This window comes from Danio rerio, chromosome 24, assembly GCF_049306965.1.
Source record: "Danio rerio strain Tuebingen ecotype United States chromosome 24, GRCz12tu, whole genome shotgun sequence".
NCBI lineage: Eukaryota > Metazoa > Chordata > Actinopteri > Cypriniformes > Danionidae > Danio > Danio rerio.
In genome coordinates this window covers 8,012,008-8,028,727 of record NC_133199.1, presented here as the reverse complement: position 1 = coordinate 8,028,727, position 16,720 = coordinate 8,012,008, and the positions used below count along the sequence as shown (strand labels likewise).

Genomic DNA, 16,720 nt, shown 5'->3' with positions numbered 1-16,720 from the left:
AATTATTTTAGTGGTATTCTAGCATTATTTAAGGATCTTTGCAACTAACAAAAATAAATAAAGATTGAGTCATCAAAAATTCCACCCTGACATTTTTGAATTCCTCCTACATTAATAAGTGGCTTTTATCGGTATGGACTCAAACTCTGTACCTCCGTTTGCACCATAAGTGGCCGGTTGAGTCTCATTTCCTGGACGAATGCTGCTACACCCACTGCCTTCTCTCTGTTCAGCTGCTGCAGCAGGACGTCCAGCGCGATCAGCGTCCCTGTCCGGCCCACTCCAGCACTAGAGAAGACAACAAAAGAAAGAAATATTTCACATTACTTGGTTAATATGGTTTGTTCTTAATCCTCCACTCTTTCTGTTGCTCATCATCAGTGTCATTAATCATGTTTTATGATCACCTGCAGTGCACTACTGTTGGTCCTGTAGAGAAGTGGCTCTCTATGTGCTGACGGATAAGGTCTCTGAATTGGATCAGCTCTTCTGTGCCCCGGGGAACACCATGATCCGGCCATGCTGTGAAGTGGAAGTGACGCACTGTTCGCGTCTCAGAGGTCATTTTCTATTATGCACAAAGAGTTAAACAGATTGTATTAGGGTTACCTGACAAGTGATGCTTAGAGTTTCAGTATATTTACAATATATATACTCTCAAAAAAATTAAACTGAACTGAAATTTGTATTATGAAATCACACGCATTCATATTTAAACAGAAGTTGACTGTTCTAATGTTAATGGGGCACATAAAAACTGTACTGTTTACATTTACATTTAGTCATTTAGCAGACGCTTTTATCCAAAGCGACTTACAAGGGTTAGTTCACGCAAAACATTATGAATTACTCTCATGTTGTTCCAATCACCTGAGACCATCTTTAGAGCACAAATTAATATATTTTAGATGAAATCAGAGAGTTCTCTGACCCTCATAGTCAGCAATGAGACATTCAAAGTCCAGAAAAGGTAGCTTAGACATTGTCAAAACATTCTGAAACGACTATAATTATCTCTTTCATCGTAACGCTGTGTGTTTACAATAGGCAATACTACATTTTGCCATTAGAGTCAGCAATGCAATATGCAAGTATCATATTGCCCATAGTAAACACATACCGAGACCGGATGTGGCATAGGTGAACAATGTTGTTTTTACATTTTGTTTTACACACTTTGATTGTCTCAGGATTTTTGCTGTCTTTGATGAGGTAGCTCTCTGTTTTCATTTTAAAGGGCACCTATTTTACCTCATTTACAAGATGTAAAATAAGCCTTTAGTGTCTCAAGAATGTGTCTGTAAAGTTTTAGTTCAACATACCAGATCAGATGTTTTATTATAGCCTTCAGAATCTGCCCATTTTGCTGTCTGAATACATTGTAGCTGTTTTTGTAGCCTGTGGCTTTAAATGCAAATGAGCTGCTTCTCCCCGCCCACTTATGTTACATTCCCACCAGGCTTATTTTACATCTTGTAAATGGGGTAAAATAGGTAAATGAGTAACTAAAAGAACATAATAAGCAATTATAACTGGGTGGAAATGGCTTACATTTTTGACATTAAATTCTCGCAAAGTCCAACTTTGGGATTTGTTCTCTGATTTCACTGTGACAAGCAGGTTTTCATAAAGACACGGTGTGTAGTCCAGTGGCCAGTACTGTTCACACTTGACCTGGAGGAGTTAAATCACAAAGAGAAAAAAACTCCATCAGGTACATATGGCAATTATTATTTACCTTAACAGAAATAGTACACTTGATCTGTTTAGGATTCAAATTTCTTTACATCAAAATGAAACAATATGTTATTTAAACAATTACACCTTTTTGAGTCTTGGATGTGACTATGTGTTTTATTATCATTAGTTATATAGAAATCCAAGCACCACAAAACTGCTCATCCCCACAGCAATGTACTGAGAGTTCGTGCTTTATTTTTGAGGACAAAAACAGGTTATTCCTACATTTTAAACACAATATTGTATTCATAACAATCAAATGTATGATACAACCAGCCTGATCTCACGAGAAAAAGTAAGTATTTAACGTTTTGCCAGTTTAGTGGCTAATTCGTACGAATTCGTACAAGTTCAGTCAGACGAAATTTTACGATTTTAAAAAGGAGGCGTGGCACCTAACTCAACCGTTATTGGGGATGAGCAAATCGTAACAAATTGTACGAATTAGATCGTATGAATTCATACGAACCAGCCACTAAATCTAAAAGTTACGAATTGCAGTGAGATTGTGTTGGATACAACTAAATGCTGAGTAAATATTACATAATATATAAATAATGAAAATAATGGAGTTCTAAAATGGTGTGATGAATACAATGGTATAAAATGTAAACAGACGCAATATACAAGCCAACTCAAAACATTGCCTTACCCTTCCACCCTCAGTACAGTTGGTAACCATGACAATAGTCGATGACTTTTTCTCCCAGATCATTCTCCAGAAGTCATTGACAGTGGATGGCAGTGGACCTTGAGCAGCTATGTACTCTCTGCTTGCATTTCCATATCCCTGATACACACATAAACATCAAACATTGAAGATACAAGAGATGGATAGTGTCTTGTCAGTTATTCGGGAAAAAAAAAATTAAGAAAATAATGAAGTTTTCTTCTAATTTTAGACGTTAGTACTCCACTACAATTCACAAATTCATTGATAATCAATTTATATTATGTAGTGTAGATTTTACAACTTACAGGCATGTAGTTAGCATTGATGTAATCAGAATCACCCGCTTTATTTATGGTAAGATGCACTCTAGAGGTGTCATCTAAAAAGAGAGAGAGAAGGATAAATGACCTTTTATGAGACAAATTAACAGGAACTTTACAGTACACAGTTCATGGATCAGTTTCTTCCTCCATTTCACAAGTCTAATTAAAATGGTTGCCTCCTTGTTTTCTCTAGCTTGCAAATTATGTATTTGATATTGTTTTGTTACTTGTAACCACTTGTACTGTATCTGGTTAACTATTTATTTTCTCATATCGCTTCAAAACCTCATTGAAAACGTGTTGTGTGCTGCTTTGTTTACAAATTTAAATGCGTTGTGGAGCTCACAATCCACTGCTATTTGTCATTGCTATGGCCACTGTCAGCTGTTCCTACACACATAAGTCGGTCAAGGTTCAAAGTAGTCTAGCTTTTGCCAATGTGTGGATTAATACTAAATGTGTGTCATGGTAAAGAATAGAGCAATATGCTGGTGTTAAACTGCATTGCTTTAATGCACTCCTGCGTTGGGCTCACACATACTCTCTGCACTTTGACTAGTTCAAAATTGATGATGAGCCATGGTGGGATCTCTCGGTATCGCGCTGAACGCAGTCCGCCGATCACAACAGACTGGGTCATTAGACCAATCAGAGCAGACTAGCAATGCGCTAAGGAAGGGTTTGGAATGAATCCCTGAAGTATTCATATAAGAGTCGTTGGGATAATTGGGTAAAAATAAATGCGTATTATAATACAATGAAGGTGTTTTTTAACCTTGTATGCATATCAGACTGTTGTTGGCGACCCCCAAAACAAAAATATGACCTTTTTAATGCATAATAGGGGATCTTTAATCCTAATTAAAGAGTAAAACCAAAGCTTTTCAGTCATTTTTTTTATAACAGTGACATTTTTTTACAACAGTGTAATTTATTTGTTTGAAGCTATAAAAATGGGGTGAGGAGTAAAGATTGTGAGCTTGGGTCTGCTGGAATTTGGACTTTGAGTCCTTGAGATCACTATTGCTCAGGCTTATGGCTTCATATTGCACCATCGCCAAATGACAGTATCCATACCTTTACTTTTCTTGAAGTTTCTAGTATATAAAGTAAATACTCACATGGTAAAACATTGGAGAATCGATTTTTATCCTTGTTTTCAGGGAGAAGAGCCGCAACCTTTGACTGTTCTACACCCACTGAACTCAAGTCCTGTTAAAACATATTCAGGAAAATCATTCTTTATAAACACTTGAATTGTTCAAGATAAATAAAACTGTTTTGTATTGAGTCAGCTTTACATCATATTCAGCACTGAAAGCTCTGTTATCATCACGACTCATGTTTCGGAAATGTTCAGGAAATTTATCGCAGGCGATTGTTCTGAAAGAAACATTTCACAAGTGTTTTTATTATTAAATCACCAAACAACAACACGTAGCACACTTAAAAAAAGTGAAAGTGAGTCATACATACTTGTAGTTCTTTTTAGACACTTTTAAATCAGCAGATGCATCTGGTCCACTAAAGATGAAATATGAGGGGAAAAAGATATAAGGGATATAATAATAGAAATAATAGAATTTCTGTTACATTTTATATATACAGTGCTCAGCATAAGTACAGCCCTCACAAATATATCTTTTAAATTCATGTTTTTAATAGGAAGCTCTACAATATTTGTGCATATACATTAGATTAGACAGTACTGAAGCCAAATCTGACAAATGATTAACTTACAATAACAGTTTTAAAACTAGTACACCCAAATTTATGTTATAGAAAAATATTAAGTACAATTTTTTTAAAAAAGAGGAAAAATCAAGAGAAGCAAAAGCAATAAATAAAAATAATCAAAAATTTAGTTGAAATTTTGTTGGTTGTAATTAATTTTTGCAATATTTTGCTTAAATTTAATTGTATTATTTTTTAATTTCTAAATCTGTTTGGTGATATATAAATATATCTGTTTAATAAATTCGTTTTGTTTAAAAGCACTTAATACATTGCCTATATTCACTGAGAAATAAAAATATGCATTTTCAAAATGGGGTGTACTCAATTATGCTGAGCACTGTAAATACATTAACCTATAGATTTAAAAACGTAAATAAATATCATACTTATTACGTGCAGATTTATAGCGGAACCATACAAAGACTCCAGCACAAATAATGATGACCAACAAGAAAAACACCAGCACACCAGCTATAACACCTGCAGGACACATGAACAAACATATCCATGAATTGCTCTGCTATGTGGTTAATTATTTGCTTCACCCAAAATGTTTAATTCTGTTATTAATTATTCTCTTTCATGTTGTTCTAGTCTCATGAGACCTTGCGTCATCCTCTGAACACAAATTAAAATATTTTAAATGAAACCAGAGAGCTCTCTCATCCTTCACTGTATGCAAAGGTGACTATGGAACCAAACAGGAACCAAAAACCTTGTCAAATCATTCCATGTGACTTCAGAGGTCATTATTGTCTTACATATATATATATTTTGGGGTATCTCCTCATGCACCACCAGTGTGCAGCATCCAACTGGATGACACGATTACAGCCATATTACGTAAGTAAGTAATCAAACCGCTTGTTACAACATTAAAATCCATCCCTGCAAAGGGCAAACAAATGATGACCGAGCGAAAAAAGCGAATTTTGGAAGATGAAGAAACAATCCTACCCAAAACTTGCAAAATTAGCCAGATCAGTATCCCAGCCAGTAGCAGCAGCAGTGAAAGGGTGTTCAGTGCTGCTGGATGCACCATCAGTGAGCGCAGGACTCCGCTTAAGCCATTTACAGTGGATTCAATAATGTTCCTCCACAAAAAACATGTAGCCTAATCTTGGTGAGTAAAGGATTTTCAATTTATAACTGAATATTAATTAAATCATAAATTCATTATGTAATTAGAGTATAAAACCTAATGTTGGCATTATTATGTTTTTATTCACCTTCACCGCCGCAGTAAAACCAGATTGTGAAAAGTGGTTAAACAAATCCCGCAGAGCCTTTAACTTAATTTCGTTATTTCTAAATCCCCATCATAATTTTGAATTTTCATTTAATTAGTTAGGAAAGACATATTTTTTATTGGTCTGTTGGATCTTATTTTACTTCTTTATTCCAACTTCCAAGTACTCTATAGCCTACGTTTGTTATGAGTAAATGATGTTAAAACACCTATAAACAACCCATTCTTGAAAAAGGCAAAAGAGCTGTGTGCATGTGCACATCTGAATAATGTCAGGCTATAAACGGGTTCAGGCTTTTAAAAAGCTGTCAATCAAAATAAACTTGTCGGGCTTGGGCCCTATCAGGCCTAACTTTTATGGCCCTATTACAGCTAATTGCCTTTAATAAAGTGCACCCTGACCTGATGTTGAAGAGAAGACTGGGTGTACAAAATAATTTTTTCCAGATATTTTGATGTTCAAACATTTTCTTAGAGCTTTTGTATAATTTCAATGTAATCATTGAAGTGATTACTAAAGATTTTGGTTCGTTTTCTGGACTTTGAACATTTCATGAGCCTTGCTGTCCTCAGTGAGCCCTTCAGAATTCATCTCTTGTTTGAAAAATAAATGAATTTCTCAGGGGACTTTAACAATATCAGAGTCCATAATTATTTTTTGGTGAACTAACCCTTTAATATAATGTGACTTTTGATTTGATGGAATTTTGCAGAATAAATACAATAATGTACAGCATGTTATGATTACACCAAAGAATGATTTCTAATACTATGCATTACCCAATAATTCAGCATACATGAATGTCATATTGTAGTCAACTCTTACAGTAATGTTAGATATGTTTAACCTCATATTACTTTATGAGGCTGTTTGAGTCATTTATTATCACGCACAATAAAGTTTATGAAACCAAAGTTAAATATGTTACCAAGGAGACTATAGTTAGACTTTCTAACCACACACACATACAATACAAACTAAGAGGAAGAGAAACTAATAAAGAAAAAAAAAACTGGTAATCTGTGCACTATTGCAAACTTATCTCCTCAATTACATCCTCTTTGAAGAAGTGGTGAAGAAGCTAGAGAGAGTTTTCAACCGATTTATATCCTGTCATGAAGTCAAGTATTCAAGATCAGTAAGAAAAGAGATAACGAATCCATTATCTTTCTTTATATAAATACTGACAAAGAGAAGCTCAAACTCTTCATCAGGGTTGCCGCTAAATATAACAAGAAGCTTGACTTTAGTGTTTATTTATATTTATTAATATTAAAGGTGCTGTGTGTAAGCATAAAAAAACACAATATGTTTGCAGATATTTAAGTAACATGTCAAGTGAACATTCTTGTCTACTTTAAAAATGTGCTTTTTGTGCCAGAATGTCTGTCTTTGTTTTGGAGGCCGGTTATATTCATGCTGTATATACAGTACCTACACAGACCTGCGTTTGAAGCACGTCACCACCCAGAGCGACAAGCAGCTACAAAGTTGCTGCTAGTCTGAATGAGGCCTTTCAGTCATGTTCTACATTGGTGAACATTTCTGAGCATCTTTTGTTGATTCCGCTGCCTGCTTTTTTTTTACTTTGACTGTTTGCTGCCTGCCCAGTCCTGCCTGTTCTCTCCTCAAGTTTGTTACTCCTGCTTTTGTTGGGGTGCTTTCACACCTGCCTTATTTAACTCAATTGAATCGCACTAGTTTGTTTTCCCTCTTGCTGCAGTTCTTTAGGCTGGTGTGAATGTAGCAATCACGGACCGTAAAAGCTGATGAAACCTCCTTGAAGAGGTGGTCTCGGTACGCTTTCAAATGAACCCTGGAGTGGTTCCTTTGTGGTGAGAACATGATCCGAACTAAAACAGACCCATTTTACCAACATTACCTGATGGATTGTTGGTAATATTTCTGGAAGATGACCATGTCGCAGTTTAGCTAAATTAATTCAAGCCTCCTCCTGAAGGGACGTGCGATGCCCCTTTGCCGTTTGCCATGCACTTGTTTGTCTAAAGTGATGTATACAAACTATATAGTATACTATGAGCAGGGATTCAATCAGCCAGCTCAGTCGTAGCTCCATAGTCAAAAGCGACATTTCGTGTCTGCAGGTTTGTTTACTTGCAGGAGTTCCATTGGCATTCGCCCGCACATTAATTCTGACCAATCGATAAGCAGTTTAGGAAATATGATCAACAACACCTGGCCAATAAGTGATGTGGATTTTGTCAGATGACTGCATTTTGGTTAATTTAAACTGGTTCAGAACAAAGAACAAAGCAATCAGTGTGGTGTGAAAATGATCCAAAAACGGCAGAGAAATGCTTCAATGTATTTTTTTATTGCCCTTCATCCAGACCAAATGAAGCAAACTACAGATGTGAAAGCACCCTTACTCCCAATCGATTGTCCTACTTTGATTATAAACTGCCTGCCATTCTGACCTCTAGTGTTTTCGTTAACTTAGTTTAATAAATGCTGCTAATGGATCCACCATCTATCCTTTTAACCCCTCATTACAACTATTACCTTTTAAGGCTTATTACCTGCCTATTACTAAGATATTATTAGGTCACACTTTATTTTGATGGTCTGTTTGTTGAATTAAGTTTTATTGCATCTACATGCCAACTAATTCTCATAAGATTATAAGTAGACGGGTAGGTTAGGTTTAGTTTAAGTCAACATGTACTTGCAAAGTTTCTTATGGTCAGTTAAATGTCTGTGTAACAGTAGTATCAACTGATAATAAGCAAACAGTCTACTAATACTCAAATGGACCATCAAAATAAATTGTTACCCATTATTATTGCTTATGAAGTACATATTCTGCATGATCTTATTCTACATCTTAAACCTGACTACTACCTTAATTACTATTAATAAGCAGCAAATTATAAGAACTAATAGTCATGATAATAGTTTAATAGCAATAATTTTACCATAAAGTGTGAATAAAGTTAATGCTTGAAATTCTTGGCCACTTTTCTATAAAAAGAAAGCTACAAGACTAGCTCATTTGATTTGCTATGCCATTTTTTTTCTGAAGACACAGATTGCAGTTGTGAAAGGAAGAAGCTGAATATTTTAACTGTATCTAATACTCAAGTTCTTCCCGATGTCTGTAAAGTCAAATTATATGAATTTGGAACTTTAATTTGTGGATGAACTTTTCCATTCAGTTTTATTTACAGTTAACAAGAATTTTAATGTAGATTTAAGACACTTTTATAATACAACACTTCAGTATACAACTTTTTATACACTGAAATATTAGGGTTTTCAGTGTATAATAGTTGACTGAACTAAATTAATTGAGCAAACTCGTTGCCTTAATTTAATTGAGTAATAGAGTCTCCCAAAACTTGCGTATTTAAGTTTATTTAACTTGCCGGTTTTGTAGACTATACTAGACTATAAGTTCTCTAAGTACTCAATCATATTAAGGCAATGAGTTTACTCAATTAATTTAGTTTTGTCAACCTATTAGGCTTTTCTGTGTAATACAACAATACAGTACAAGACAGATTTTACCTGCTGGATCAGTCTGGCAGTTGATCAATATAGTTTCACTCCTCCTGGCTCCAGAAAATGATGTTGCTTTGACTTTGTACCACTGAGCAGCTTGCAGGCCTGTTACCAGCTGCTGAGTTGGCTCATCTGAACCATGCGAATGGTTGAAGCTTTTTTTGTTAACATCCACCTCCACCACATCCACAACTCCATCTGGATAATCCCACATGACAGCCAGACCATATCCTCCAGAATGATATTCGCACTTAAGATTAGATACAACATATGGAACTAGAGTAGTTTGAAAGGGAGAAAGAAACGATTATAAATATCAGCTAATAAGCAGCAGGGCCCAAAACAGAGAGTTTAAGCTCACCTAATGTCAGGCGTTGTGAGCACTGTGTGAGCATCTTCGACTCCAAGTTATAAAACAGTGAAACAGTGTAGCTTTCTCCAGGATACAGGTCTCGCAGATTCACCTTGTCTCCCTCTATAGAAGCGTTTTTACCACTCCCGCTGCTGTTTTGAGCCGTGACATATGTGCAACCGTACACATCAGCAACTATTGATGTGTTGGTGACTTTCCAGTTAAAGGATGCACAATCCAGAGCTGCAGAAAACACAGGAAAAAAGTTTATTTAATCATAATATAATTATTTAAATAATTTAAAAATGAGATAAATTTGAAGTAAGGTATATACAGTTATTAGCCCCCTGTTTATTTATAATTTTTTTCAATTTCTGTTTAACGGAGAGCAGATTTTTTCAACACATTTCTAAAGATAATAGTTTTAATACCTCATCTCTAATAATAATAAAGATAATTTTATCTTTGCCATGATGACAGTAAATAATATTTGACTAGATATTTTTCAAGACACTTCTATACAGCTTAAAGTGACATTTAAAGGCTTAACTAGGTTAACAGACTGTAGACTATCTATCATAAAAAAAAAATGTTTAAAGGGGCAAATAATTTTTTGACCTTAAAATGTTTTATAAAAAAATAAAAACTGCTTTTTATTCTAGCCGAAAAAAAAAAACAAATAAGATTTTCTTTAGAAGAAAAAATATTATCAGACATACTGTGAAAATTTCCTTGTTCTGTCAAACATCCTTTGGGAATTATTATTATAATTTTTTAATTCAAAGGGGGGCTAATAATTCGTCTTCAACTGTATTAATTTTTTTTAAATCCCAGTTTAAGTTTTATTCATGGTCTGGGTCTCTGTCTTTAATTAAAAGCATGAGTTTGATGATTTTACTCTTACATTCCTTATTTTCAGATATCCTTAAATAATATATTTTGTTAAATGTGCTAAAAATAATTTTAAAAAATGATGGATTGTTTCCCAAATATGCACAAACATAGAGTTACATATTTTAATATTTAAAGTTACATTTTTAACCCAACAGTTCATATCTGACCCAAATTTTACAAACAAATAAATTCATTCATTTTCTTTTCGGCTTAGTCTCTTTATTAATCTGGGGTCAGACAGCAGAATAAATGAACCGCCAGCTTACCCAGCATATGTTTTATGCCTTTTCAGCGGCAACCCATCACTGGGAAACATCCATACCCACTAATTCCCACACAATATGATCAATTTTAGCCTACCAAATTCACCTAAACCACATGTCCTTGGACTTGTGAGGAAAACCGAAGCAACTGAACCAACCGAGGCTTGAACCAGCAACCTGCTGTAAGACGAACATGCTACCCACTGCGCCACCGCATATCCTCAATAAATAAATAAATAATTAAAACAGTTATACTAAAATTAGGTCAGATTAGTGGACATTAGTTAATTAATACATTAACTTACAATGAATAAGCAGTATACCTATTTTCCTTTGGATTAACATTATGGTAAATAAAAAATTCAACTGATCATTATTAGTTTGTGTTTGCAAGCACTTTAATTGTGTCTGGAAATTCTGAAATTTATATAATAAACTAATAAATTCATTACAAATATTGGACCACTTTATAGTAAGTGACTTTAAAAAAGTGATATTATCATTTAAATTAATGGTTTGATGTTGTGTACAGTACACATTTTACATACAGTAATTCTTATATTTAAAATGACTATACGATAACTTTCTAAATATAATTTAAATCTAAATTAATTAATTTATTAATCTGTAATTAATGATTTTAGAATTTTTTCGCTGTTCATGTTAACTAATTTAAACGTATTTAAATTAACTAATTATTTCAACTTATCTTGTTTATTATTATCTTATTATCATAAAAACAAAAAATAATTTGATGAATTAAAATAAATTTTAAATAAAATAACTGTAAAATAAAAGAAAGAAATGTATTAATGAATTTAAAACTGTGGCAAGATGTCAAAACGCAACTCTTTATCTGCTTTTTAGCTAAATCATAGTCGTTTTATAAAAACTTACCGGTGATGCTCTTGAAGCTGTGTTCAGAACTTCTGACATTATTTGACACAGTGAAGAGAGTAAAACTGTATACAGTGCCTGGTTTGAGTGATGAGTATTTATGTTTAATCACATCCCCCACAACAGCAGATCCAGTGAAGTCTATCTCTGCCCCATCACTTCTGAGTAAAGTGTAGTTGTAGACGTTGTTTTGATTCAATTTATTCCATTCGACAGTCAACTCTGTGAGTGATCGATTGACTCTGACCTCAGTTACACTAGATAAAACTGTCAAGAAAGATTCAACAAGAATTATTAGTAACTTATAGAAATACAGTAGAACAAATTTCTGACTGACATATGGTGTGTAGCAGGGTCAAACTCCTGTCAGATCAGCTCTTGTAGAAATTATTTTAAAATCTTGTGTTGGACTAATATATTTGCTGGATATGTTATCTGTAAACTGTAATGAACATTTTACAATGCCCCTAAACATTTTTAACTACTTCCTGTGTTTCCAATTTACATCATTTTTATTCTGAATTTTGCCAAACCATGCTTTTTGGCCCATTATTTATGTACTGTATTCCAAAGAATAAGACAATATAAATTGAGAGAGCGAGACTCACATGTGGTATGATTGAAGTTGTATCCAGTGCTGTTCTGAGAATAAAACTCTGTGTGCAACGTGAAGTTGTAATTTGTTGCAGGAATCAAGCCTGATACATGATGCTTAATCTCATTCTCTGTTGTAAAATCAACAGATTCCTCAACATCATTGTATTTAAGAATATAGTTGTATTTGTTTTGTTCATTAGGCACAGCATTCCACTGTAAGATCACATCAGTGTCATTGGCCTCCACCACAGACACATTTTCAACATTAGATGGCACTGAAACAGACACGCAAAACACAAGAAACCAAGTCTGTCAATTACTTAATTAATGATTAGGAGTATTATTTGTGACAACAACTCGTGAGTGTTGATGTGTATTTCATGTTTGAACTTATACCTTTAATTACTTTTCAATATCTGTAACAATACAAATCGACATGTCATGTCAATGTTATATTTATTAAAAAAAATATGTTGACTTCACTTCAGTGGAATTAAACTAAGAATTACTGCTTATCCTGTATTCTAGGCAGTATTGATAAACTGCCACAAAATATATTAATAAAAGTAGTAAGAATGCCGTCCCGCGGTTGCTGAATGTCACATAACAACGTTGCTACAAGCTTCTCATGTCTTACATTTCTTCGTTGTGACAATGTAGCGAGCACGTAAGCGGAAACGTTGCCTTTGAAAAAATACAAAGTTGTGCAGACATGGCTACAATGTAGATGTGTTTTTGGGTTTCATATCTTGATAAAATAGCCTATTGAAATTATTTATAGAATTACAAATATCGGATGTAATAAAATCACATGAAATAAACCTATATAAAACAAACAAAAGCTATAACAATTTAGGTATATATACACATTAATTAAACCGTTTCTAGCCATTTTATACTTTACAAAGGCCTATCTGAAAAAAAAGATTTTAGATATTTTCTAAAAACAATAAACACCGGAGGAGGTTTAAAATATTATTTATAAAGTATTTGGATATGATAATATTAATCAAATCGTGCAAACAGAGCATTCTTTTCTGTCCTGCACAGTGCTGCTTTACAAATAGATTGGGAAATACTACACATGAAAAAATGTGTTCTGTGTCCTTAAACAAGTGTTTATGTTTTATATATGACGTGGTAAAGATAAAAATGAAATGTTAAACGTAGAGCTTTATTAGTGGATAGCTGCTTAGGGCAACAGAATATAGCCTATATTTTATTACTTGCTCTTGTGTGCTGAAACACTTAACACTTTATTTAAGATAACCAAAAAATATGCAACATACTTAAATTATTCTCTTAAATACACGGGAATTACCTATTAAGCGTCATATAGCCTAGGGAAAAATTTATATGTTTCATGTCTCTCCGGAGCATTTGGGCTGAATGTTTGACTATCTTTATAACATCTATGTTTATAACATCTATCTAAATGAGGATGTTATAAAATAATTTTTTAATTGAATTTTATTTGACAGACTTTAGAACAGCTGTACAAAAATACAAGTATCCCATACATTTTGAAATAAAAACTGTCGAGGATAAAAACACAATAAAGCCCTGGGCTTGTTTCCATTGCGGTCCTCTCTGTTAAATAAAACATTGTATGCCTTCAAAATACTGATGAGGCATAAAACAAACAGTACCTCCACATTTTTAAAAAGGAACAGAATAATTCACAAATACATTGCTTAAAGAAATACATTCTTTAAAGAAATACATTCTTTAAAAACTCTTTGGCAAATGTGCTCTAGAATATATATTTTTTAATTATTTAAAAATATTTGTACTCTTTATTTTGTGTTTTTTTTTTTTTTTTAAACTGAGTAATTACTGGAGAATTTTTGTGGTTTTATATTATGAGTTGTGCACTGGGTCTCTCCCTTAGTGGCGAGACCACTCAATGCACGATGACAACAGTCGGTCTATGAGTAGCCTAAACAAATATAATGAATGAAAATACATAGGCTTGTACGTATAGACATATAATGTGCTGCTGTACAGTAACGTGTCATTTGTTTGTTATGGTTTTCTTCATTTTAATTGTTTTATGATGATGCAATGGTGTGCATTATCTGCCTGCCTGATTCCTGCTGAACTGAGCGGGATGTGTGATGTTTGATTCAGGGGATGTTCTGGGGACGGATTTTGCGTGACCCGCTGCAAGCTACTAGCCCAACAGTGGAAACATGACATGATTTCGGCCTCGCTGCTTAACCTCCCGGACGATTGGCCTGGCCCAGCTCGATAAAAGGCCTGGCTCGCACTGGCCTGACAGTGGAAATGTGGCTATTGAGGTAGTATATGTCCTTGTCAGTTTTTTTCTTATAATAATTTAACATTTAAAAGTACACATTAGTACCTAAAAGTACAGCAGTGTACCTTGTGAAATTCTTAAGTACTAATATGGACACTTAAGATCATTGGTCTTAAACTCAATTCCTGGAGGGCGACAGCTCTGCAGATTTTAGCTCTAACCTTTCAACTTACATCTGCTTAACAGTCTTAAACACCTTGATTATTTGGATGAGCTGTGTTTGATTAGGGTTGGAGCAAAACTGTGCAGAGCTGCAGCCCTCCAGGAATTGAGTTTGATGCTTTAGATACAAAAATGTATTGTTTGAAAAAATACTGTCCCGGTGACAACAGTGTGTGGCAATTTTAACTACAGTAAGAGTAAAAACTGATCACTGTGTTTTGTGGTGAAGTGAGCGAAAATGTTGACTGGGCAGGTAAAAATCCAGCAAGGTAGCAGAAAAGATCTGCATCTTAATAAACTTATATCAATTGCTGTTGTGTTGTCTTCATATTTTCTTTTCATTGATAAGAGGGCATGATTACAGCAGATCTAATACCCTGAACACAAAGAATCACATTAGCCTGGCATTACTTATGTAATGACTCACCAGTTACTTCAGAGATTCCTTTTGCTTGGCTTTTAACTCCTTCAAACACAGCATAGAGGTTATATGAGTATTCAGTCCCAGGAGACAAAGATGTGATGAGACACACCACTGTAGTATCAGTAAATGATATTTGAGTATTAGCATCACTTTTGTCCAGCTCATAAGTGTATTCGTCTTTTTCTTTTGTCCATTGAAATGTTAGAGCAGTCTCACTTCGACCAATGACCGAAAATCCTGTAATTTTAGAAGGAACTGAAAAAGAAAAAGACAGAAAAGTTTCCAAAAAAGTCTTATACTATTCATCAGTTCATCAATTAAGCCATTCATTTTTATTTTGCAAACAAAAAACAAAAAAAAATTCAATCTTTTTGTTAGCATCTAATTGTATATGATAGCAAAACTATGTAAAGAGAAAAATATATATGACAATCATTTATATTTTCGAGATCATTTCCATGCTTATTTGCGGAATAGAAACATCAGATTATTAATTAACATGTTTGTTAGATTCTCTCCTTTTTTAAGACAGAGCTTTCCCCCATAGGAATTTTAAAAAATACAAATTTGAAGTAAGAAAATAAGCCTTGGTGCTACAGTATACTGAATATGGTGACACTTTAAAATAACTCTTTATTAAAAGTAACTATATGCAAAATGTTAGCTGTGATTAGTGAGTACAATAATGTATTATATTATTAAACAGCTTTTTAATGTTAAGGGCAACTGCTAATGTGGCATAATTAATAGGTTTACTTTCTTGCCTAATAAGAAACTGATAAAGTGATGCAGGTTATTCACAACGCTGCTCCCTCCTGCATTAATTCTCATACATAGTTACTTATTATTGATGTACTGTTCATTTAACTAAAGCGTTATCTGAAGAATGTTTTAAAATATCCCAAATATATATCCCATAACAATTTATAATGTGATAAAACCATAATTAAAAATGATCTGCATTTGTTTGCATTTATTGTCTTAAAATAGGTTTGAAATGAAGAAAAAAAAAGTAAGGATTTATTGAGACTCACCAGTAACAGCAGAGAAGCTGAATCCACTGCTCTTCAGACCTTCAAACACAGTGTAGAGTGTAAATGTATATTTAGTCCCAGGAGACAGAGATGTGACAGTATATTCCACTGGAGATTGAGGAGATGAAGGAGTTTGCACTTTATCCTCATATGTCAGATTATAAGAATATTCAGCTTTGTCTTTTTTCCACTGTAATGTTATCGTAGTCTCACTCTGATCAATGACTGAAACACTTTCAACATTAGGAGGAACTGAAGAGGAAAAACAAAAACAAAAAAAACATTTAGTTTCTGTTTTATATACTCAGAGAGAGAGAGAGAGAGAGAGAGAGAGAGAGAGAGAGAGAGAGAGAGATGTTTACAATTTTATGAATGTAAAGTAAAAAAAACATACAAATAAAATCATATAATTAAAGCAGGGATACAGTAAAGTGCTTATTTTATACAAGTCATTCTATGAGCGGCTACAGTAAAACCCTAAAGTGGTGTTTCTATAATTTATTGTGATACACTTTATATTTAAAAAAAAATG

At 33.8% G+C, this 16,720-nt stretch overlaps 1 protein-coding gene across 2 annotated transcripts in view; it reads right to left on the bottom strand.

The window, feature by feature from the left end:
- Positions 1-16,720, bottom strand: part of ptprh (protein tyrosine phosphatase receptor type H) — a 38,439-nt gene that overhangs the window by 4,704 nt on the left and 17,015 nt on the right. Inside the window, exons 4-18 of one of the 2 annotated variants that reach the window (XM_017354021.4) lie at positions 16,189-16,440; positions 15,158-15,409; positions 12,260-12,523; positions 11,652-11,918; positions 9,607-9,840; positions 9,252-9,521; positions 4,860-4,953; positions 4,213-4,260; positions 4,038-4,119; positions 3,858-3,948; positions 2,719-2,792; positions 2,393-2,530; positions 1,552-1,674; positions 408-568; positions 153-288 (exon numbers count right to left, since the gene is read on the bottom strand). In XM_017354021.4, coding sequence (XP_017209510.2) covers positions 153-288; positions 408-568; positions 1,552-1,674; positions 2,393-2,530; positions 2,719-2,792; positions 3,858-3,948; positions 4,038-4,119; positions 4,213-4,260; positions 4,860-4,953; positions 9,252-9,521; positions 9,607-9,840; positions 11,652-11,918; positions 12,260-12,523; positions 15,158-15,409; positions 16,189-16,440 — 2,486 coding nt within the window. The remainder of the gene's footprint in view (positions 1-152; positions 289-407; positions 569-1,551; positions 1,675-2,392; positions 2,531-2,718; positions 2,793-3,857; positions 3,949-4,037; positions 4,120-4,212; positions 4,261-4,859; positions 4,954-9,251; positions 9,522-9,606; positions 9,841-11,651; positions 11,919-12,259; positions 12,524-15,157; positions 15,410-16,188; positions 16,441-16,720) is intronic. The other variant, XM_073941426.1, reaches the window with a different exon arrangement.